A 24,886-nucleotide genomic window follows, 5' to 3' on the forward strand; every position below is an offset into this window, starting at 1 on the left:
TTTTAAGTATCGCAGCCTTGGGCTGCAGAAAACTTTAGAAAGGTCCTGGGTAACATGTATAAGAGATTGGTTCTTGGATAATTAGGAAAAAACTATATGACATAGTTTCAGTTGTGACATACAGTCATGCAGAATTTTATTACCATTGTTCGGCAAGATCTTTTGTTGCGAGAGACAAAAGTTGTGTTTTTTTGTTACAAGGGATTCATATTCTTTAATTTTCTCATATTTTCCATGTCACCCAAAACCGACGAGAGGTTAGTTGGGGGGTAATTAAAGTCACATTTCTTATCTACTTTATTATATAAAAGTGTGACATATACCAATTTTCCAGCCTTTAGGTACCTTGATTTTTATTCCCATAAATAATTTCATTATGGGAACTACCAGTTGCCGTACATGAGCTACGTTATCAGGGTGAATTGATTTGCTTGATATAATTTGGACTGTGTATTCGTTTACAGTCCTTAGTTCCCTTGGTTTGTGACTTAATTTCTCTCCATCAGACATACAAAACATTCTTTTTTCTTCTGCGGATGAAGTACGTTTGTCATTACTGGAAAGTACATAACGAGCTGAAAGATTTAGTTAAGTATGCAGGCAGTACTTTCCTTGTCACCATTCAGTGATCCTAATAATAAAGAAAAAGGAGGAAGGGTGTGGGAGTGTGGAGGAGTGTGAGAGGAAGGGTGTGTGAGAGTGTAGACTAGTGTGGGAAAGGAAATGAGCCAACGCATGCCGAACGTTCAGTATCCGCAATATCCCATTTTGATGTTTACTCTCAAGAATTTTAGCTAATTATGTGACGGTGGAAGCATGCCAATGAAATTTGATTATGTTTAGTGAAAATCTGATACTAAAAATTCTAGAGAATGGGGGAGGGGGGGGGGGATAGTCATCAGAACATAGTGACTAAACTTTAGTTCTTTACAATCAGTGTCTTAACAAACAACGATATTTATCACGGGGAAAAATGTTTTATAATTTGCTTGTATATAGCATCATAAATGCATTAACTTTTTTTTTACTGTACAGGTGTTTGTAGAAAGAATATCCTTTGTCTTCGTTCTATTGGATAATGGGTGATAACAGAACGATGTGGTATACAGGGGTCGACGTGCTGTTAACGGACTGAACCAGAGCATGTGAAGCGGCTGGGGGGAAATCACGGAAAGGTTTGTGGGGCGTGGTTGTATATAGGTAGCTGCGATTTCGTTGCACTACACATGACAGCTAAAGGATGGATGTGAGCGAATGCGGCTGTTCTTTGGGATAAGTCGTTAACGCGGGAAACAGCGATCAAATGAGTGGAAAAGTATAGTATGGGGAAATTTGATTCCATATCCCTCGAAGAGCAATCAAACTTGAAAACAGGTTATAAATTAACACATAAAAAGATAGTTTGAGAAACACTGACGACACAGGAGTATGGTTATTGTGGGAACAGAACAAGAAAAACAAAAATGGCTGGCTGTTGCATGAGGTTATGTAAACAAAGATGGCTCTTCTTTATTGTAATTGGCCCAGAGCATCTGTGCAAGTAGCTTAGAAGTTAATATCTTGAACATCTGTACGGGTAGCCTAAGAGCTGACAATTCAGAATATCTCTTTAGGTAGCCTAGAAGCTGACAGTCTTAACAGTCCAGAAAATCTGAACAGGTCGCCTAATAAAAACTAAAAGCTATCAATCTGGAACATCGCTAAAGACAGCATGTCGGTTGACGATCACGGACGTTTGTGCAAGTAGCGTAGTAACAGACAACCTATTAGTTGTTCCCTAGCCGTTGACAGTCCAGAATATCTGTGCAAGAAGCTTAGACGTTGACTTTTATGTGCGTTGGGTGTAAAGCCAGCTGTTCCTCTTGTAAGGTTTGTTTTCCCTGTCGCGGCTCCTCCTACAGAATACGTCTGACACAAAACAGGTCCACTATCTTTCTTCTTAGAAGGCGACCTTCTTGATCCATTCTAGGTAAGAAGCGTTACGAACGTTGACATAGAGGCCAGGGTAGTCCTTCAGGCCACAACCATAGCCACGGGACACAATGCCGGCCAGTACATAGCGTCCATCTTTCTTCGGTGACATAATGGGCCCGCCAGAGTCACCCTAAGGAAGAAAAAACATGGGTGAAATCCCTGGTCCAGGTCTTGCTGATCTTAGACCTGATGACGGGGAGATTATTTGTAACTTAGGGAACATAATTAGAAATTATAATGATGGCAATTATATCAAAGAATCAAGATATTTACTCCTTAAGGATCTTAATTTTGCAAGAGTGAATGGTGCCAAAATACGAAGGTAGTGCATTACCTGGCAAGCATCTCTGCCTCCATTTGGGTCACCTGCACACACTGTCTCCTTCCCAATTCCTTGAGGCCAGGTAGTGGAGTAACTCGACAGGTTAGAGTAGCTCTTGTCACACTGCGAGGATGAAAACACAGTCACTATCGCCTCCTGTAGTTTCGAGCTTCTTGAACCAACTGTAGATTAAAGGACACGATACGTTATCTCATGAAGCTTGTTACATACATAACACATGCCATAAAGTGTTTGTTTTGGCTTTGTCACTAGAGAATAAGTATAAACCAAATACATATTTTACCAATGAATTACATAAAAGGTTTGGTGTTAAGTAAACAACATCCTGAGAGTCTTAGATCACCTTGTATGAAATGTTGGTTTGCATGTAACTGTACAGTATCTTAGACCAAATCCATGCATAATGTAATTTAACAGTAAAAGGTAACGTACTTGGTAATTAGGTTATAAATCTGACTACAGCCCAGCTTCATGAATCCCAGCACAATGTTAGTGGTTAGTTCAGATAATCGATAGGATACTGCAAATGTAGGGACGACAGACATGCTCTCTCATCTCATAAACATATGAATTAAAGATACAGATCAACAAGGCTATTTTAAGTTAGCACCAGTCAGGCTAAGATCTCTTATCTTATGAGTTTATCTTTACATAGCAAGCCTGAGTGAACAGTCTTTTCATGTCCAGACAACGTAGTGTTACATAGTGATTCATAACTGTGATTCGGCTCCAAGCAACGTGTTGATAACATATCCATAATGCACGAAGTCTTTGTTGCTTCTACAAGCACAGGGTTAGGCTTTGAGTCACACATGAGGTTAGATTACCAAATGGTTGTTCGTTACATTTCCTGTATGTGGAAAGTGCCGAAAATTCAGGGCATATGTCAAAGTGGACGTCTTTACAAACCACTGACACTCGAATGTTCTTTGTAAGCCAGTAGTTCCCACCCAGGCTTTCCTTAACGCAATACCACACGTTAAGAGACGAACTTACGAGGCACACCAAGTATCTCCCAATGAAAGCCTCTTGTTTTTTTTTGTTTTTTTTTTCTTTAGGGGCCTATCAACTGCCAGGGTCATTAAGGCAGTCAACGTAAGTTACATCTACCAACCAAAAAATCTTTAACACCTTCTTCAAGTGTGAAAGACAATTCTAAGACCACACATGCTCTCTATGCATTTGGTCCATGAAGCCTCTTATAATGTTATCGTTATTATATTGAACTTAATACTGATTAAAGTGATACTTTAATTCGAAATGTATATTGAAAACACTACCACCGTATGAATGTCATCCAAATGCAACATTCAGTATAGATAATTTACATCTAAAGAAAAACAAAGTGGCTATATCTACGGTACCGTAATACATTTCCCGTGGACTAGTTTTACGCGAGCTCCGGTCGCGCATGCGCATTGGTAAAATTTTGGACTTAGGGTTACGTTTAGTTAGGCTCTGATCAAATTCTAAACCCTCCAACGCTATCAACCAACGTATATAAGTGGAGACATTGGCTTCAAACTGAACGGATGAATTCTTTAAAATGGCCCATTTCACCGATGGGCATGCACGACCGGAACACACGTAAAGATAGTCCATTACGATGCCGTAAATATAGCCACTGCCAAAGAAAAATTCATCATGACAGATAAGTCCATAGGATTTCAAACTGAACACTCAAGACTTCTTGTCTCGGTAGGATTCCCAAGATCATTCATCCGTTGTCATATTTATTGTCTACCACAAAAATGTGAGAATAGTTGTTTTGTTGGATGTACATGTCTTCGTGAATACGTCCCTCAACAATGATTTGAATAACTTTAAGTAAGAAATAAAAAGGATGCTTTTCTCAAGAAATTTTAAGCCAAAAGCAGATAAAAAAGAAATTCACTGTGAAATTAATCATAAGAAAAACGTTTTTCTTTATAAGAAAAATACTCTAATTCTTAAGATGAAAATTACTTTGTGATTGGCAAAAATTGATGTTGAGGTTTAATCTTAACATCTGAAGTCCAGACATACTAATCACTAATCACAGAATACAAGCGTCATCATCATTCACAATCAAAGTGGACATTCCATTATGCTTAGAATCTGTCTGCTTTAAAATCCTGTTTTTCCTAGAGGTTCTTTCTTTCATACTATTCGCCATTTCCCGCGTTGGCGAGGTAGCGTTAAGAACAGAGGACTGGGCCTTTGAGGGAATATCCTCACCTAGCCCCCTTCTCTGTTCCTTGTTTTGGAAAAATAAAAAAAAAAAACGAAAAAAAAGCGAGAGGGGAGGATTTCCAGCCTCCCGCTCCCTCCCCTTTTAGTCGCCTTCTACGACACGCAGGGAATACGTGGGAAGTATTCTTTCTCCCCTATCCCCAGGGATGTTTTCCTAGATGTACGGGCAAAAAAAGAAAATGAAGTCTAACCTATCTTTAGTGAGAAACATGATACTCCTATCCCTAGTACCACATATAGACTATCTCAATATTCTCTGTGTATAATTACACAGAGTCGAGGCACAGAGAAACTGAAATCTAAGTATTTTGGCGAAACGGATGACGGAGTCTATCGTTACTCAGAACACTTAAGATTGACGTAGCGATGACAAATACATTTTGGTGGCAGACAAACATTCAAAAAAAAGTACATTTACTATGATGATAGAAAATGACATGCGTGACCTTTCACATTCTCTGTGAATGTAGTGTGTGTGTGTGTGTGTGTGTGTGTGTGTGTGTGTGTGTGTGTGTGTGTGTGTTTGTGGTAGTAGCTTGAAGGCTGACCAAGACTTATCACGCAGTATCCATTCTCCTTCACCAAGATGGCAAAGAAATAGGCATCTCTCTCTCTCTCTCTCTCTCTCTCTCTCTCTCTCTCTCTCTCTCTCTCTCTCTCTCTCTCTCTCTCTCTCTCTCTCTCTCTTCAGTGTATATCATATTATGGAATAATTAATTACAAAAATATATATTAAAACATACGAGTTAAGATTGAAAAAATGCCCAAATTTAGTACAGGTTGTTGTAAACAGTTAAAGATGGGTGGGTGATCCTGGCGGGCATCCAGCTCCACCTACGTCTGCGTTCAGGGAACCAAATGGTGTATGCTAAAGTGATAATATCAGTTCTTTGTAGGATAGGGCAATGATTTACAGTAAATTATAAACAAATAGTCATCAACAAATATTCCAGATATTTATGGTTCTAAGAACCCAGAGCGTTGAGGAACACATCGTACTACCTTCGTTTAGTTTGAAGAGGGTCTGTTGACGTGTCCTCTCTCTCTCTCTCTCTCTCTCTCTCTCTCTCTCTCTCTCTCTCTCTCTCTCTCTCTCTCTCTCTCTCTCTCTCTCTTAGAAACCTATTAATCAATTCCCTCCACACCCCCACGCGGTAAATGACAAGACATAGACAATGTCATATTCCAAAAATCGTGAGGAGAAACTTACGAAACATGGTGTCTCCCCAGCCAGTCAGCGTCACCTGCTTTCCTGTTAGGTCCACGTTGGTGTCTCTACCCCATGGCAGACAGACGGGTCTGATGAATCTCTGAAAGAATTAAAGACTTTTTACCCACAATCCGCCATTATACTAGAGTTATGAAAAACGAAGAAAATATTCATTCAAACACCTTATCAAGTCCTTTCAGATATCCCAGTGCAAAATCAAAAGCTTGTACAGTACTGATGATCGCAGCTGTTTAGTTTCTGGTTAAGTATCTGGAATATGATATCGCACGGGACTCAAAAGTCTTATGACTGCCATGGAAAATTCAATTGGGCAACCCTGATGCACTGGACCCTACACCACGTATATGGGAACAAAGTTGATGATAACTTTCATCTTTTTTAATGGGTAACGTAGTTGTAAAGGAGATAAACAAAATCAACAGAATCAATGCATGAAGTTCCTTGAAAACCTGACTAATCCTTGTCTTTCTGTGTGAAACGCTTTCCGTCTTAACTCATTCCTTGATCTTCGTCTTTCTCTGGCACACAGCTATCCGAATCTGTTTCTTATCAAAATTTCCAACTGCCTGCTATCTCTACCATCCGTGTTTCCTGTAGTACAATCACTGATTCAAAATTTCCATGACTTTGCTTTTACATCCTGGATACTTTCGCCTAAACGCTTCCAACCATCAAAAAAATAAACAAATCCAATTTGACCTCCCGCCATGACACACTACTATCTTCACACCCATGAGCTGAAATCCATCACGCAGATTTCACTGCACAATACATCAAAACGATTGATTAGCCCTATTCAGAACGACTCGTTTCCATACCTCAGTGATCTGGTGCGAATACTTAGACGTCTAAGTCTAGCAAGTGTACCCAGACGTCACAATCATTCCTCCCATTCTCTCTCTCTCTCTCTCTCTCTCTCTCTCTCTCTCTCTCTCTCTCTCTCTCTCTCTCTCTCTCTCTCTCTCTCTCTCTCTCTCTCTCTCTCTCTCTCTCTCTCTCTCTCTCATCTATGAACTGTTTCTGTATTGTTAGGTTCTGCCAGCCTCAATCGTATCTCCATCTGATCACGCTTACCCTTATTCGCCCCTCGAAACACCAACTCTGGGACTGGGAGAGCATAGACATCTTCCCTGCGCAGCTTAATGACTTTGCTGAAGATGTCTCGCGCTGAGCTGATCATAGGAGAATATCATGACTAAGATTGTGCCCTATGCCCTTTCCTTTACCAAATCGTTCTTCTACAAAAAGGAAAAAATTCGTGAGATCACTGCTACTTCTCTGATACCTGTGACATTGTTGGACAACAAAATACTACCCTTCCCCACCAAATCCCACGTCACTTTTATCTCTACTTGGAATCACTTCAAAGCGGTTCTTTGTAAAGTCAAGTACACCTTCATAGAGAGGAAGGGTGCTGATATGACTTCTAAAGGCGCATTGTTAACCAAAATCATTCCCAACATCTTTAGTAATTTAACCTGTCCTCCCATCTTATGGAGTTATGAATCTATAGCTAACTCTTCAACAGATAAACCTGCTCTGTACAATACCTTATTCTCCTTTAAATGAACTCTAGATGTTTCCATTCTAGCTCTCTTCCCTATTTTCTCCCTCTGAACCTAGATCCTCTCTGTGTTCTCCTTGAGTAGGGTCTTACAGGTACTTTTCCAACATTAACTGGACTGGGCTGGCTATGGCCCGGTTGCACAACTTCTCAAATCCTAAGGGAGTGGGACTCAGAGTTAAAACAGATCCTTTGTTTGTCTATCTCGTCCCAGTCTTAAAACCTACACCTTTTCTTGAAAGCATACCATATTGTACATAATGCCTCAGAAACGAGACCCATATTCTGACTATTCGATTTATTACCTCTTACTTTTGCCATCACCAAATTCTAAATTATTTCTCAACTCTCACTTTCTCAAACACTTACAACTCTATTACTTTTTTGTCTGATCACGGATATGGCTTGTTCGATGTAAGGGATGCTGTTGATTTCCAAGTGACTCGCCTTTGATTTTCCTCTCTGGGTTTTTGCTAACATTTTAAGACTCTCCATATCTATGCATCTCTCAACTCTCATCTTTGGGCTATTTTGTTTCTATCTCCTCTCTACTATATAGCTTTCTATTTTATGTACTAATTGATGGAGCGACCTCTTCCCCTTATCAAGTCCCATCACCTACACTCCTTCTTCTCTCCGTAAATGATCTCTCTTTAATATCTAGCATTGATCACCCTCATGGTGATAATTGCACTCTATTTCAACTTGCTTTCTCCTTTCTATCTCATCTTCTTACGCATTCTTTTTCTCATAACGGAAGACATCACGTTTAATTCAGACTTGTTCAAAATCTCGGAATGGACGAGCAGCAGTTTGGTTAAATTCAAATAACATCTTTTCCTGACACCCATTTCCTTTTCTTCAAATCTCAAGACGCCATAATTCATTCCTGCAATAACTTGAACATGCTGGTACATAACTATATCCCCCTAGCTACCTCGGTAACTCCACATAGTTAACATTGTAATATCTGCTTCTCAAAAGCTGAGGGTTATGTATAGGTGTTATAATCATTTTTCCTCGTCAGCAATTGGCATACCAACAAGAGGTCTTACTCGTCTAAGGATGGAGAGCTGAGCTTCTCGCATATTTGGGCTGGCTTTTCCCTCCCACCTCTTTACTTTAACCAGAGGAAAATCAGAAGCCTTACGTCTTATAAATTCTCTTGCCATCATCTCTCTCCAACCAACCCTCACGTCTGCTGTGATGTTTCTGTCCTCTCTCTCTGTTCTATTGGTATCAATTTGGCAACGGCGACCGGCAAATGAACCAACGCTTCTGGAATCTGTTTCCAATAGTTCTCAGTCTGAACGCGAGCCACAGGCGGATTTGACTGTTACGACACTCCCCTCTTCCCTCAGGCAGGTAAGCCATAGATCTCTCTCCTTTCTTTCGTCTTCCATTGGCAAATCAACATTCACTCATTTCTCACATTATGCTACAGGATGAGATAAAGTGCATAATGAAGTGGTCGAGTGCATAATGAAGTGGTCGAGTGCATAATGAAGTGGTCGAGTGCATATTGAAGTGGTCGAGTGCATAATGAAGTGGTCGAGTGCATAATGAAGTGGTCGAGTGTATAATGAAGTGGTCGAGTGCATAATGAAGTGGTCGAGTGCATAATGAAGTGGTCGAGTGCACAATGAAGTGGTCGAGTGCATAATGAAGTGGTCGAGTGTATAATGAAGTGGTCGAGTGCATAATGAAGGGGTCGAGTGTATAATGAAGTGGTCGAGTGCATAATGAAGTGGTCGAGTGCATAATGAAGTGGTCGAGTGTATAATGAAGTGGTCGAGTGCATAATGAAGTGGTCGAGTGCATAATGAAGTGGTCGAGTGCATAATGAAGTGGTCGAGTGCATAATGAAGTGGTCGAGTGCATAATGAAGTGGTCGAGTGTATAATGAAGTGGTCGAGTGTATAATGAAGTGGTCGAGTGTATAATGAAGTGGTCGAGTGCATAATGAAGTGGTCGAGTGCATAATGAAGTGGTCGAGTGCATAATGAAGTGGTCGAGTGTATAATGAAGTGGTCGAGTGCATAATGAAGTGGTCGAATGCATAATGAAGTGGTCGAGTGCATAATGAAGTGGTCGAGTGTATAATGAAGTGGTCGAGTGTATAATGAAGTGGTCGAGTGTATAATGAAGTGGTCGAGTGCATAATGAAGTGGTCGAGTGTATAATGAAGTGGTCGAGAGTATAATGAAGTGGTCGAGTGTATAATGAAGTGGTCGAGTGCATAATGAAGTGGTCGAGTGCATAATGAAGTGGTCGAGTGTATAATGAAGTGGTCGAGTGCATAATGAAGTGGTCGAGTGTATAATGAAGTGGTCGAGTGTATAATGAAGTGGTCGAGTGTATAATGATGTGGTCGAGTGTATAATGAAGTGGTCGAGTGCATAATGAAGTGGTCGAGTGTATAATGAAGTGGTCGAGTGTATAATGAAGTGGTCGAGTGCATAATGAAGTGGTCGAGTGCATAATGAAGTGGTCGAGTGTATAATGAAGTGGTCGAGTGTATAATGAAGTGGTCGAGTGCATGATGAAGTGGTCGAGTGCATAATGAAGTGGTCGAGTGCATAATGAAGTGGTCGAGTGCATAATGAAGTGGTCGAGTGCATAATGAAGTGGTCGAGTGCATAAGCAGGAAACCTGGTTGCGGCTGTCGGTCCTCAGTCAATCTAGACGTTCATCCACCCCTGATGGCTGGTCGATAAAATGGGTATCTGGCTCAGGCTAGATTGTATATTATCTTCGCACGCACTCCTGTGATGTTGTGTGTATGTGAAACCACATGAACTCAATGAAAGCAGCTCAGACTCAGAAGATGAGTGTGAACATTGTTCGGGCCATGTAGAGAAGAAGAAGAATCAGCCACATTTGGAAGAATCACAAGGAAATGGAGGGTTGGGTGTAAAATAGCCAGTTGTCATGGAAGTTTGATGGGCATAACCATGGCAGTCATTGCAGTACACAAATTTGCGTACATGGATGTTCCTTAACAATGAAGGATCTTCAAATAATATTGATGCAAGAAATGATGCAAATGAAGTCTAGTGAACAAGGTTTCATGAGCTCCTCTTCGCCAACGGAACTACCTTGGCCCACCAGTGATGCTACTACGTTTGTGAATCAAGAACCATTGCAACACAAACCTCGCCAGGTGGTAGAGTGTCCCGCAGTGTATCGAGACAGACTTCCCCAGAACTTTTTTTTTAAAGGGGAAGTAAATGTTTATAGTTGTGTTACTGGAGTGATAGTTTTTATACATGGTGCTTTGACAAGAAAATAGTGAAATTGGAAAAAATGTAGCTTAGACAATGAAGCTTATTGATACAGTGGTTAAATTGATGAGAACTACTATTGACGTTTGTGTAAATAAATTAAACATTTCCTTTCCATAGCCAGAGGTTGAACCATTATGTGACATTCATTTTTTCATTTCATTTCAAGCTAGAAGTTTCAGTTTTCTAAATTGTTTCTTACATTTTTCACATGTATATATATGTATGTGTGTGTGTGTGTATGTGTGCGTGTGTGTGTGTATGTGTGTGTATGTGTATATATATATGTATATTATCCCTGGGGATAGGGATGAAAGAATACTTCCCACGCATTCCTCGCGTGTCGTAGAAAGCGACTAGAGGGGACGGGAGCGGGGGGCCAGAAATCCTCCCCTCCTTGTATTTTTTTTTTTTAACTTTCTAAAATGGGAAACAGAAGGAGTCACGCGGGGAGTGCTCATCCTCCTCGAAGGCTCAGATTGGGGTGCCTAAATGTGTGTGGATGTAACCAAGATGTGAAAAAAGGAGAGATAGGTAGTATGTTTGAGGAAAGGAACCTGGATGTTTTGGCTCTGAGTGAAACGAAGCTCAAGGGTAAAGGGGAAGAGTGGTTTGGGAATGTCTTGGGAGTAAAGTCAGGGGTTAGTGAGAGGACAAGAGCAAGGGAAGGAGTAGCAGTACTCCTGAAACAGGGGTTGTGGAAGAATGTGATAGAATGTAAGAAAGTAAATTCTCGATTAATATGGGTAAAACTGAAAGTTGATGGAGAGAGATGGGTGATTATTGGTGCATATGCACCTGGGCATGAGAAGAAAGATCATGAGAGGCAAGTGTTTTGGGAGCAGCTGAATGAGTGTGTTAGTGGTTTTGATGCACGAGACCGGGTTACAGTGTTGGGTGATTTGAATGCAAAGGTGAGTAATGTGGCAGTTGAGGGAATAATTGGTATACATGGGGTGTTCAGTGTTGTAAATGGAAATGGTGAAGAGCTTGTAGATTTATGTGCTGAAAAAGGACTAATGATTGGGAATACCTGGTTTAAAAAGCAAGATATACATAAGTATACTTATGTAAGTAGGAGATGTGGCCAGAGAGCGTTATTAGATTACGTGTTAATTGACAGGAGAGCGAAAGAGAGACTTTTGGATGTTAATGTGCTGAGAGGTGCAACTGGAGGGATGTCTGATCATTATCTTGTGGAGGCTATGGTGAAGATTTGTATGGGTTTTCAGAAAAGAAGAGTGAATGTTGGGGTGAAGAGGATGGTGAGAGTAAGTGAGCTTGGGAAGGAGACTTGTGTGAGGAAGTACCAGGAGAGACTGAGTACAGAATGGAAAAAGGTGAGAACAATGGAAGTAAGGGGAGTGGGGGAGGAATGGGATGTATTTAGGAAATCAGTGATGGATTGCGCAAAAGATGCTTGTGGCATGAGAAGAGTGGGAGGTGGGTTGATTAGAAAGGGTAGTGAGTGGTGGGATGAAGAAGTAAGAGTATTAGTGAAAGAGAAGAGAGAGGCATTTGGACGATTTTTGCAGGGAAAAAATGCAATTGAGTGGGAGAGGTATAAAAGAAAGAGACAGGAGGTCAAGAGAAAGGTGCAAGAGGTGAAAAAAAGGGCAAATGAGAGTTGGGGTGAGAGAGTATCATTAAATTTTAGGGAGAATAAAAAGATGTTCTGGAAGGAGGTAAATAAAGTGCGTAAGACAAGGGAGCAAATGGGAACTTCAGTGAAGGGCGCAAATGGGGAGGTGATAACAAGTAGTGGTGATGTGAGAAGGAGATGGAGTGAGTATTTTGAAGGTTTGTTGAAAGTGTTTGATGATAGAGTGGCAGATATAGGGTGTTTTGGTCGAGGTGGTGTGCAAAGTGCGAGGGTTGGGGAAAATGAGTTGGTAAACAGAGAAGAGGCAGTAAAAGCTTTGCGGAAGATGAAAGCGGCAAGGCAGCAGGTTTGGATGGTATTGCAGTGGAATTTATTAAAAAAGGGGGTGACTGTATTGTTGACTGGTTGGTAAGGTTATTTAATGTGTGTATGACTCATGTTGAGGTGCCTGAGGATTGGCGGAATGCGTGCATAGTGCCATTGTACAAAGGCAAAGGGGATAAGAGTGAGTGCTCAAATTACAGAGGTATAAGTTTGTTGAGTATTCCTGGCAAATTATATGGGAGGGTATTGATTGAGAGGGTGAAGGCATGTACAGAGCATCAGATTGGGGAAGAGCAGTCTGGTTTCAGAAGTGGTAGAGGATGTGTGGATCAGGTGTTTGCTTTGAAGAATGTATGTGAGAAATACTTAGAAAAGCAAATGGATTTGTATGTAGCATTTATGGATCTGGAGAAGGCATATGATAGAGTTGATAGAGATGCTCTGTGGAAGGTATTAAGAATATGTGGTGTGGGAGGCAAGTTGTTAGAAGCAGTGAAAAGTTTTTATCGAGGATGTAAGGCATGTGTACGTGTAGGAAGAGAGGAAAGTGATTGGTTCTCAGTGAATGTAGGTTTGCGGCAGGGGTGTGTGATGTCTCCATGGTTGTTTAATTTGTTTATGGATGGGGTTGTTAGGGAGGTGAATGCAAGAGTTTTGGAAAGAAGGGCAAGTATGAAGTCTGTTGGGGATGAGAGAGCTTGGGAAGTGAGTCAGTTGTTGTTCGCTGATGATACAGCGCTGGTGGCTGATTCATGTGAGAAACTGCAGAAGCTGGTGACTGAGTTTGGTAAAGTGTGTGAAAGAAGAAAGTTAAGAGTAAATGTGAATAAGAGCAAGGTTATTAGGTACAGTAGGGTTGAGGGTCAATTCACTTGAGAGGTGAGTTTGAATGGAGAAAAACTGGAGGAAGTGAAGTGTTTTAGATATCTGGGAGTGGATCTGGCAGCGGATGGAACCATGGAAGCGGAAGTGGATCATAGGGTGGGGGAGGGGGCGAAAATTCTGGGAGCCTTGAAGAATGTGTATATGTGCGTGTGTGGACGTGTCTGTATATACATTTGTATGTGGGTGGGTTAGGCCTTTTTTTCGACTGTTTCCTTGCGCTACCTCGCAATATATATATATATATATATTATATATATATATATATATATATATTTTTTTTTTTTTTTTTTGCTTTGTCGCTGTCTCCCGCGTTTGCGAGGTAGCGCAAGGAAACAGACGAAAGAAATGGCCCAACCCACCCCCATACACATGCCTTGATTCAATCCACTGACAGCACGTCAACCCCGGTATACCACATCGCTCCAATTCACTCTATTCTTTGCCCTCCTTTCACCCTCCTGCATGTTCAGGCCCCGATCACACAAAATCTTTTTCACTCCATCTTTCCACCTCCAATTTGGTCTCCCTCTTCTCCTCGTTCCCTCCACCTCCGACACATATATCCTCTTGGTCAATCTTTCCTTACTCATTCTCTCCATGTGACCAAACCATTTCAAAACACCCTCTTCTGCTCTCTCAACCACGCTCTTTTTATTTCCACACATCTCTCTTACCCTTACGTTACTCACTCGATCAAACCACCTCACACCACACATTGTCCTCAAACATCTCATTTCCAGCACATCCATCCTCCTGCGCACAACTCTATCCATAGCCCACGCCTCGCAACCATACAACATTGTTGGAACCACTATTCCTTAAAACATACCCATTTTTGCTTTCCAAGATAACGTTCTCGACTTCACACATTTTTCAACGCTCTCAGAAGCTTCGCCCCTTCCCCACCCTGTGACTCACGTCTGCTTCCATGATTCCATCCGCTGCTAAATCCAGTCCCAGATATCTAAAACACTTTACTTCCTCCAGTTTTTCTCCATTCAAACTTACCTCCCAATTGACTTGTCCCTCAACCCTACTGTACCTAATAGCCTTGCTCTTATTCACATTTACTCTCAGCTTTCTTCTTTCACACCCTTTATCAAACTCAGTCACCAGCTTCTGCAGTTTCTCACACGAATCAGCCACCAGCACTGTATCATCAGCGGACTACAACTGACTCATTATCTAAGCCCTCTCATCCACAACAGACTGCATACTTGCCCATCTCTCAAAAACTCTTGCATTCACCTCCCTAACAACCCCAACCATAAACAAATTAAACAGCCATGGAAACATCACGCACCCCTGCCGCAAACCATCATTCACTGAGAACCAATCACTTTCCCCTCTTCCGACTCGTACACATGCCTTACGTACTCGATAAAAACTTTTCACTGCTTCTAGCAACTTGCGTCCCACGCCACATATTCTTAATACCTTCCACAGAGCATCTCTATCAACTCTATCATATACCTTCTCCAGATCCATAGATGCTACATACAAATCCATTGGCTTTTCTAAGCATTTCTCACATGCATTTTTCAAAGCAAACACCTGATCCACACATCCTCTACCACTTCTGGAACCACACTACTCCTCCCGAATCTGATGCCCTGTACATGCTTTCACCCTCTCAATCAATACCCTCCCAAATAATTTCTCAGGAATATTAATAACTTATACCTATGTAATTTGAGAACTCACTCTTATCCCCTTTGCCTTTGTACAATGGCAGTATGCATGCATTCCGCCAATCCTGAGGTACCTCCCCATGAGTCATACATACATTAAATATCATTACCAACCAGTCAACAACACAGTCAATCCTTTTTTAATAAATTCCACTGCAATACCATCCAAACTCCCTGTCTTGCCGGCTTTCATCTTCCGCAAAGCCTTTACTACCTCTTCTATGTTTACCAAACCATTCTCCGTAACTCTCTCACTTCGCTCACTACCTCGACCAAAACACTGTATATCTGCCACTCTATGATCTTATACATTCAACAAAAACCTTCAAAATACTCACTCCATCTCCTTGCCACATCACCACTACTTGTTATTACCTCCCCATTAGCCCCCTTCACCGATGATCCTATTTGTTCTTTTGTCTTACGCACAATATTTACCTCTTTCCAAAACGTCTTTTTAGTCTCTAAAATTTAATGATACTCTCTCACCCCAACTCTCATTTGCCCTCCTTTTCACCTCTTTCACCTTTTTCTTGACCTCCTGCCTCTTTCTTTTATGCATCTCCCAGTCATTTGCATTATTTCCCTGCAAAAATCGTCCAAATGCCTCTCTCTTCTCTTTCACTAGTAATCTTACTTCTTCATCCCACCACTCACTACTCTTTCTAATCTGCCCACCTCCCACGCTTCTCATGACAGAAGCATCTTTTGCGCAATCCATCACTGCTTCCCTAAATACATCCCATTCTTCCCCCACTCCCCTTACGTCCTTTGTTCTCACCTTTTTCCACTCTCCACTTAGTCTTTCCTGGTACTTCCTCACACAAGTCTCCTTCCCAAGCTCACTTACTCTCACCATTCTCTTCACCCCAACATTCTCTCTTCTTTTCTGAAAACATCCACAAATCTTCACCTTCGTCTCCGCAAGATAATAATCAGGCATCCCTCCAGTTGCACCTCTTAGCACATTAACATCCAAAAGTCTCTCTTTCACGCGCCTATCAATTAACAAGTAATCCAACAACATTCTCTGGCCATCTCTCCTACTTAAATACGTATACTTATGTATATCTCTTTTTAAACGAGGTATTCCCAATCACCAATCCTTTTTCAGCACAAAAATCTACAAGCTTTTCACCATTTCCATTTACAGCACTGAACACCCCATGTACACCAATTGTTCCCTCAACTGCCATATTACTCACCTTTGCAATCAAATCACCCATCATTATAACCCGGTCACGTGCATAAAAACTACTACTAACCTCAAATTACAGAGGTATAAGTTGGTTGAGTATTCCTGGTAAATTATATGGGAGGGTATTGATTGAGAGGGTGAAGGCATGTACAGAGCATCAGATTGGGGAAGAGCAGTGTGGTTTCAGAAGTGGTAGAGGATGTGTGGATCAGGTGTTTGCTTTGAAGAATGTATGTGAGAAATACTTAGAAAAGCAAATGGATTTGTATGTAGCATTTATGGATCTGGAGAAGGCATATGATAGAGTTGATAGAGATGCTCTGTGGAAGGTATTAAGAATATATGGTGTGGGAGGCAAGTTGTTAGAAGCAGTGAAAAGTTTTTATCGAGGATGTAAGGCATGTGTACGTGTAGGAAGAGAGGAAAGTGATTGGTTCTCAGTGAATGTATGTTTGCGGCAGGGGTGTGTGATGTCTCCATGGTTGTTTAATTTGTTTATGGATGGGGTTGTTAGGGAGGTAAATGCAAGAGTCTTGGAAAGAGGGGCAAGTATGAAGTCTGTTGGGGATGAGAGAGCTTGGGAAGTGAGTCAGTTGTTGTTCGCTGATGATACAGCGCTGGTGGCGGATTCATGTGAGAAACTGCAGAAGCTGGTAACGGAGTTTGGTAAAGTGTGTGGAAGAAGAAAGTTAAGAGTAAATGTGAATAAGAGCAAGGTTATTAGGTACAGTAGGGTTGAGGGTCAAGTCAATTGGGAGGTGAGTTTGAATGGAGAAAAACTGGAGGAAGTGAAGTGTTTTAGATATCTGGGAGTGGATCTGTCAGCGGATGGAACCATGGAAGCGGAAGTGGATCATAGGGTGGGGGAGGGGGCGAAAATTTTGGGAGCCTTGAAAAATGTGTGGAAGTCGAGAACATTATCCCGGAAAGCAAAAATGGGTATGTTTGAAGGAATAGTAGTTCCAACAATGTTGTATGGTTGCGAGGCGTGGGCTATGGATAGAGTTGTGCGCAGGAGGATGGATGTGCTGGAAATGAGATGTTTGAGGACAATGTGTGGTGTGAGGTGGTTTGATCGAGTAAGTAACGTAAGGGTAAGAGAGATGTGTGGAAATAAAAAGAGCGTGGTTGAGAGAGCAGAAGAGGGTGTTTTGAAATGGTTTGGGCACATGGAGAGAATGAGTGAGGAAAGATTGACCAAGAGGATATATGTGTCGGAGGTGGAGGGAACGAGGAGAAGAGGGAGACCAGATTGGAGGTGGAAAGATGGAGTGAAAAGGATTTTGTGTGATCGGGGCCTGAACATGCAGGAGGGTGAAAGGAGGGCAAGGAATAGAGTGAATTGGAGCGATGTGGTATACAGGGGTTGACGTGCTGTCAGTGGATTGAATCAAGGCATGTGAAGCGTCCGGGTAAACCAAGGAAAGCTGTGTAGGTATGTATATTTGCGTGTGTGGACGTGTGTATGTACATGTGTATGGGGGGGGTTGGGCCATTTCTTTCGTCTGTTTCCTTGCGCTACCTCGCAAACGCGGGAGACAGCGACAAAGTATAAAAAAAAAAAAAAAAAATATATATATATATATATATATATATATATATATATATATATATATATATATATATATATATAAATATAATATATATATATATATATATATATATATATATATATATTATATATATATATATATATATATATATATATATATATATATATATATATATATATATATATATATATATATATATATATATATAAAGAGCGTGGTTGAGAGAGCAGAAGAGGGTGTTTTGAAGTGGTTTGGGCACATGGAGAGAATGAGTGAGGAAAGATTGACAAGAGGATATATGTGTCGGAGGTGGAGGGAACGAGGAGAAGAGTGAGACCAAATTGGAGGTGGAAAGATGGAGTGAAAAAGATTTTGTGTGTTCGGGGCCTGAATATGCAGGAGGGTGAAAGGAGGCAAGGATTAGAGTAATTGGAGCGATCTTGTGGATTTACCGGGGTTGACGTGCTGTCAGGGGATGGAATCTAGGAATGTGAAGCCGTCTGGGGGTAAAACCATGGTAAGCTGTGTTGGTTACAGGTTTTTATTTGCTGTGTGGACGTAGGTATTATTCATGTGTATGGGGGGGGGGGGTTGGCCCATTTCTTTCGTAAGTTCACTTGCGCTACCTCGCAAACGCGGGAGACAGCGACAAAGTATAATAAAAAATAATTAATAATAATAGCAGATTCAGTGATATTTCTCATGGTAATAGAGTTAATAACTGAGATGGCATTACTCCAGTCAGTACAATGATCATAGTATTCAATGTGATTAAACAAGGCAATTGATTCTTGTCCCATTCTTATACTATATTTATGCTGCTCAAGTCTAACAGAAAAATCCTTACCAGTCTGCCCAACATAAAACTTATCACAATTTCTACATGGCACTTTATAGATGCATCCAGGAGCATTTTCTGGTGAATTCCTGATTAAGATATTCTTTATAGTATTATTGAAGGCAACATTTACATCATATGATAGAGTTGATAGAGATGCTCTGTGGAAGGTATTAAGAATATATGGTGTGGGAGGAAAGTTGTTAGAAGCAGTGAAAAGTTTTTATCGAGGATGTAAGGCATGTGTACGTGCAGGAAGAGAGGAAAGTGATTGGTTCTCAGTGAATGTAGGTTTGCGGCAGGGGTGTGTGATGTCTCCATGGTTGTTTAATTTGTTTATGGATGGGGTTGTTAGGGAGATAAATGCAAGAGTTTTGGAAAGAGGGGCAAGTATGAAGTCTGTTGGGGATGAGAGAGCTTGGGAAGTGAGTCAGTTGTTGTTCGCTGATGATACAGCGCTGGTGGCTGATTCATGTGAGAAACTGCAGAAGCTGGTGACTGAGTTTGGTAAAGTGTGTGGAAGAAGAAAGTTAAGAGTAAATGTGAATAAGAGCAAGGTTATTAGGTACAGTAGGGTTGAGGGTCAAGTCAATTGGGAGGTGAGTTTGAATGGAGAAAAACTGGAGGAAGTGAAGTGTTTTAGATATCTGGGAGTGGATCTGGCAGCGGATGGAACCATGGAAGCGGAAGTGGATCATAGGGTGGGGGAGGGGGCGAAAATTCTGGGGGCCCTGAAGAATGTGTGGAAGTCGAGAACATTATCTTGGAAAGCAAAAATGGGTATGTTTGAAGGAATAGTGGTTCCAACAATGTTGTATGGTTGCGAGGCGTGGGCTATGGATAGAGTTGTGCGCAGGAGGATGGATGTGCTGGAAATGAGATGTTTGAGGACAATGTGTGGTGTGAGGTGGTTTGATCGAGTGAGTAACGTAAGGGTAAGAGAGATGTGTGGAAATAAAAAGAGCGTGGTTGAGAGAGCAGAAGAGGGTGTTTTGAAATGGTTTGGGCACATGGAGAGAATGAGTGAGGAAAGATTGACCAAGAGGATATATGTGTCGGAGGTGGAGGGAACGAGGAGAAGAGGGAGACCAAATTGGAGGTGGAAAGATGGAGTGAAAAAGATTTTGTGTGATCGGGGCCTGAACATGCAGGAGGGTGAAAGGAGGGCAAGGAATAGAGTGAATTGGAGCGATGTGGTATACCGGGGTTGACGTGCTGTCAGTGGATTGAATCAAGGCATGTGAAGCGTCTGGGGTAAACCATGGAAAGCTGTGTAGGTATGTATATTTGCGTGTGTGAACGTATGTATATACATATGTATGGGGGGGGGGTTGGGCCATTTCTTTCGTCTGTTTCCTTGCGCTACCTCGCAAACGCGGGAGACAGCGACAAAGTATAATAAATAAAAGATAAATAATATAAAGCGTTAATGAGACGGTCTTGAATAGGCCCTGCCATCTCAATTAACGTAACAGATAACTTAGTAATGAGAACAAAGAATCCACAACTCATCTGGGAGTTAAGAATACAATTTGACAGAAGAGAAAGCTTCAAACGTGTGGGTAGCAGGAGGTTAGCCCTAAATCTAACCTGCAGTTGGACTTTACGACTCAGTTTGAGGAGCGCAAGGTCATGGTAAGCCTCCGGGTGTTTGTAGCCTGGGTACGTGATGGTATCGGCCACGTCGTAGTCTTCGTGATTTGCACCGTCGAAATCGTCGTTGTAGTCGTGTTCTCCAAGACGCACGACGTTGGCTTGTCTGAAATGGCCATTAGGGTGGTGACAGTTGTGGGGGCGACATTCGGTCTCGAAAGGATCGTAGGATAAGGACATGTAGACATTCAACTCAAAAGAATGAAAAGTGTGCAATAAACATTGAACACTCAAGTTGAAAAGAACCATAGGGTAGTACGAACATGTAATATCTAGCCTCAAAAGAATCGTATTCAAGCGTAAGAGAATCATGGTGTATTTCAGCCTGAAAAAAAATTGGTAGATTGTTAAATACATGTAACATACACCCTTAAAAACCATACAATATTCATCCTTAAAATTGCCTTAGCTTTGCATAAGAACTTAATGTTCCGTCTTAAAAAATCACATAGCCTTCTAAGATCTTAATATCTTAATCCCATGCATCATTCAACTCTAATGGAATCTTGTTTCGAGAACAAATAGAACAGATGATGTTCAGCCATAAGAATCTTATGCTTTCTAAGACCGCGTAAAGTTCGGAAGATCAATAACCACGTATCATTTATCCTAAAAAGATTCTTAAGAGATGCCAAACATACAACCTTGAACAGACTGTTTATTGTAATACAGATTCCTTCATAACCAGAAAACAGAGACTGCATCAGACTGGATGCACGAGTGTTAGTGTTCATATTTCAGATATGCCGTATTGGTGAATGATGATTTTGTATCCTTTATCAAGATCTAGGGGTTTTCTCAGTACATCCTGCTGATTCAGAGGTGATAAGTGGGAACGGAGTTCAGCATCTGTTCATCAGCTTTTAATTAAACAGATCAAAGTGGATATCGTAACTTTATGACAACTGAAAGATATATTAGATGTATGACCTTCGAAAAGATTTCTCGCGTTTATGATGACAAGAGCAAGAGTCGCCTGAAAAAAATGACTGTAGTTATGCCTGTTAGAAGATACAGTGCATCTGGCTGTAACAACAGCAAAACGGAGAGTTATATGATATCCAGCTTTGTGAGACATGACAGTAGATATACTTCTGTTTACAGCCGGGATAAGCAGTTGTCTGGGAATGGTATGTCATAGGCCAAAGCTATTTACATAATGATCGGTTAAAAATCTTCCTTCTTTTACAGTGGCGGCCGTTGCCTACGACCACGTCTCGCCCCCTAATTCTCCCAACATTACACCACCTGTGTTGAATTTTACTCCACTTACATTCGTAGGAAGCAGTGGAGTGCTGTGAGGACCCACTGGTCGTTGATGAGAGCACCGGCGCAAAACCAGTTGTCGCCCTGGGCGTCACGTTTCCCTACGAGTGCCTGCGAAGGAAAAGAAAGTTTCACCTTAAACCTGTACGCATATGATGCATTAGGGATTTCTGTTCCTGTCTCAACACTGAAACTGGAGTTATTCTATTTTCTTAAAACTTTTAATGAGTAATGTTAATGAGGAACTTACCCGTGAACGTTACTATGATACTTAGATGCCTGAAACTTGGTTTCTGGTAAACGAAACAGGTACAATTGTTCTTTGTTCATTTAACGTATATTCTAAGAGCAAGATGCTAATCTGGGGCATATATATATATCATACAAACCCCCAACAGCCAGGAACGAACCCGGGACCCCTGTGCAAGAGGCGGGAATGCTAACCGCTAGGCTATGGGCCTAGCATTCCCGCCTCTTGCACAGGGGTCCCGGGTTCGATCCTGGCTGTTGGAGGTTTGTATGTTCTATGAAGGTGCGCGTTTCCATGCACTATGTTCGTACACACACACACACACACACACACACATATATATATATATATATATATATATATTTTTTTTTTTTTTTTTTTTTTTGCTTTGTCGCTGTCTCCCGCGTTTGCGAGGTAGCGCAAGGAAACAGACGAAAGAAATGGCCCAACCCACCCCCATACACATGTATATACATACGTCCACACACGCAAATATACATACCTACACAGCTTTCCATGGTTTACCCCAGACGCTTCACATGCCTTGATTCAATCCACTGACAGCACGTCAACCCCGGTATACCACAACGCTCCAATTCACTCTATTCCTTGCCCTCCTTTCACCCTCCTGCATGTTCAGGCCCCGATCACACAAAATCTTTTTCACTCCATCTTCCCACCTCCAATTTGGTCTCCCTCTTCTCCTCGTTCCCTCCACCTCCGACACATATATTCTCTTGGTCAATCTTTCCTCACTCATTCTCTCCATGTGCCCGAACCATTTCAAAACACCCTCTTCTGCTCTCTCAACCACGCTCTTTTTATTTCCACACATCTCTCTTACCCTTACGTTACTTACTCGATCAAACCACCTCACACCACACATTGTCCTCAAACATCTCATTTCCAGCACATCCATCCTCCTGCGCACAACTCTATCCATAGCCCACGCCTCGCAACCATACAACATTGTTGGAACCACTATTCCTTCAAACATACCCATTTTTGCTTTCCGAGATACTGTTCTCGACTTCCACACATTCTTCAAGGCTCCCAGAATTTTCGCCCCCTCCCCCACCCTATGATCCACTTCCGCTTCCATGGTTCCATCCGCTGCCAGATCCACTCCCAGATATCTAAAACACTTCACTTCCTCCAGTTTTTCTCCATTCAAACTCACCTCTCAATTGACTTGACCCTCAACCATACTGTACCTAATAACCTTGCTCTTATTCACATTTACTCTCAACTTTCTTCTTTCACACACTTTACCAAACTCAGTTACCAGCCTCTGCAGTTTCTCACATGAATCAGCCACCAGCGCTGTATCATCAGCGAACAACAACTGACTCACTTCCCAAGCTCTCTCATCCCCAACAGACTTCATACTTGCCCCTCTTTCCAAAACTCTTGCATACACCTCCCTAACAACCCCATCCATAAACAAATTAAACAACCATGGAGACATCACACACCCCTGCCGCAAACCTACATTCACTGAGAACCAATCACTTTCCTCTCTTCCTACACGCACACATGCCTTACATCCTCGATAAAAACTTTTCACTGCTTCTAACAACTTGCCTCCCACACCATATATTCTTAATACCTTCCACAGAGCATCTCTATCAACTCTATCATATGCCTTCTCCAGATCCATAAATGCTACATACAAATCCATTTGCTTTTCTAAGTATTTCTCACATACATTCTTCAAAGCAAACACCTGATCCACACATCCTCTACCACTTCTGAAACCACACTGCTCTTCCCCAATCTGATGCTCTGTACATGCCTTCACCCTCTCAATCAATACCCTCCCATATAATTTACCAGGAATACTCAACAAACTTATACCTCTGTAATTTGAGCACTCACTCTTATCCCCTTTGCCTTTGTACAATGGCACTATGCACGCATTCCGCCAATCCTCAGGCACCTCACCATGAGTCATACATACATTAAATAACCTTACCAACCAGTCAACAATACAGTCACCCCCTTTTTTAATAAATTCCACTGCAATACCATCCAAACCTGCTGCCTTGCCGGCTTTCATCTTCCGCAAAGCTTTTACTACCTCTTCTTTGTTTACCAAATCATTTTCCCTAACCCTCTCACTTTGCACACCACCTCGACCAAAACACCCTATATCTGCCACTCTATCATCAAACACATTCAACAAACCTTCAAAATACTCACTCCATCTCCTTCTCACATCACCACTATATATATATATCATACTTCGTCGCTGTCTTCCGCATTAGCGAGGTAGCGCAAGGAAACAGACGAAAAAATGGCCAAACCCACCCACATGCACATGTTTATACATAAATGCTCACACACTAACATATACATAACTATACATTTCAACGTATACATACATATACATACAGACATATACGTATATACACATGTATATATTCATACTTGCTGCCTTCATCCATTCTCGCGGCCACCCCGCTACAAATGAAAAGGCACCCCCCTCCCCCCTCACGTGCGGGTAGCGGTAGGAAAAGACAACAAAAGCCACATTCGTTCACACGGTCTCTAGCTGTCATGTGTAATGCACCGAAACCACAGCTCCCTTTCCATATCCAGGCCCCACAAAACTTTCCGTGATTTACCCCAGACACTTCATATGCCCTGGCTGAATCCCTTGACAGCACGTCGACCACGGTATAACACACGTTCCAATTCACTCTATTCCTTGCACGCCTTTCACCCTCCTGTATGTTCAGGCCCCGATTGCTCAAAATCTTTTTCACTCCATCTTCCACCTCCAATTTGGTGTCCCACTTCTCCTCGTTCCTTCACCTCTGACACATATATCTTCTTAGTCAATCTTTCCTAACCCATTCTTTCCATGTGGCCAAACCATTTTAATACACCCTCTTCTGCTCTCTCAACCACACTCTGTTTACTACCACACATCTCTGTTACCCTTTCATTACTTAATCAATCAAACCACCTCACACCACATATTGTGCTCAAACA

The 24,886-nt window shown here is 41.7% G+C and overlaps 1 protein-coding gene across 1 annotated transcript in view; it reads right to left on the minus strand.

Moving 5' to 3' along the window:
- Window positions 1-284: 284 nt before the first annotated feature.
- LOC139759038 (venom protease-like) overlaps window positions 285-24,886 on the minus strand; it is a 51,914-nt gene continuing 27,312 nt past the window's right edge. The window contains exons 5-9 of the mRNA XM_071680941.1: window positions 21,647-21,750; window positions 20,311-20,479; window positions 5,760-5,859; window positions 2,309-2,478; window positions 285-2,104 (exon numbers count right to left, since the gene is read on the minus strand). Of these exons, the coding sequence (XP_071537042.1) occupies window positions 1,940-2,104; window positions 2,309-2,478; window positions 5,760-5,859; window positions 20,311-20,479; window positions 21,647-21,750 (708 nt within the window). The 3' untranslated portion in view covers window positions 285-1,939. The remainder of the gene's footprint in view (window positions 2,105-2,308; window positions 2,479-5,759; window positions 5,860-20,310; window positions 20,480-21,646; window positions 21,751-24,886) is intronic.

The sequence above is a fragment of the Panulirus ornatus genome, chromosome 32, assembly GCF_036320965.1.
Source record: "Panulirus ornatus isolate Po-2019 chromosome 32, ASM3632096v1, whole genome shotgun sequence".
NCBI classification, from domain to species: Eukaryota; Metazoa; Arthropoda; class Malacostraca; order Decapoda; family Palinuridae; genus Panulirus; species Panulirus ornatus.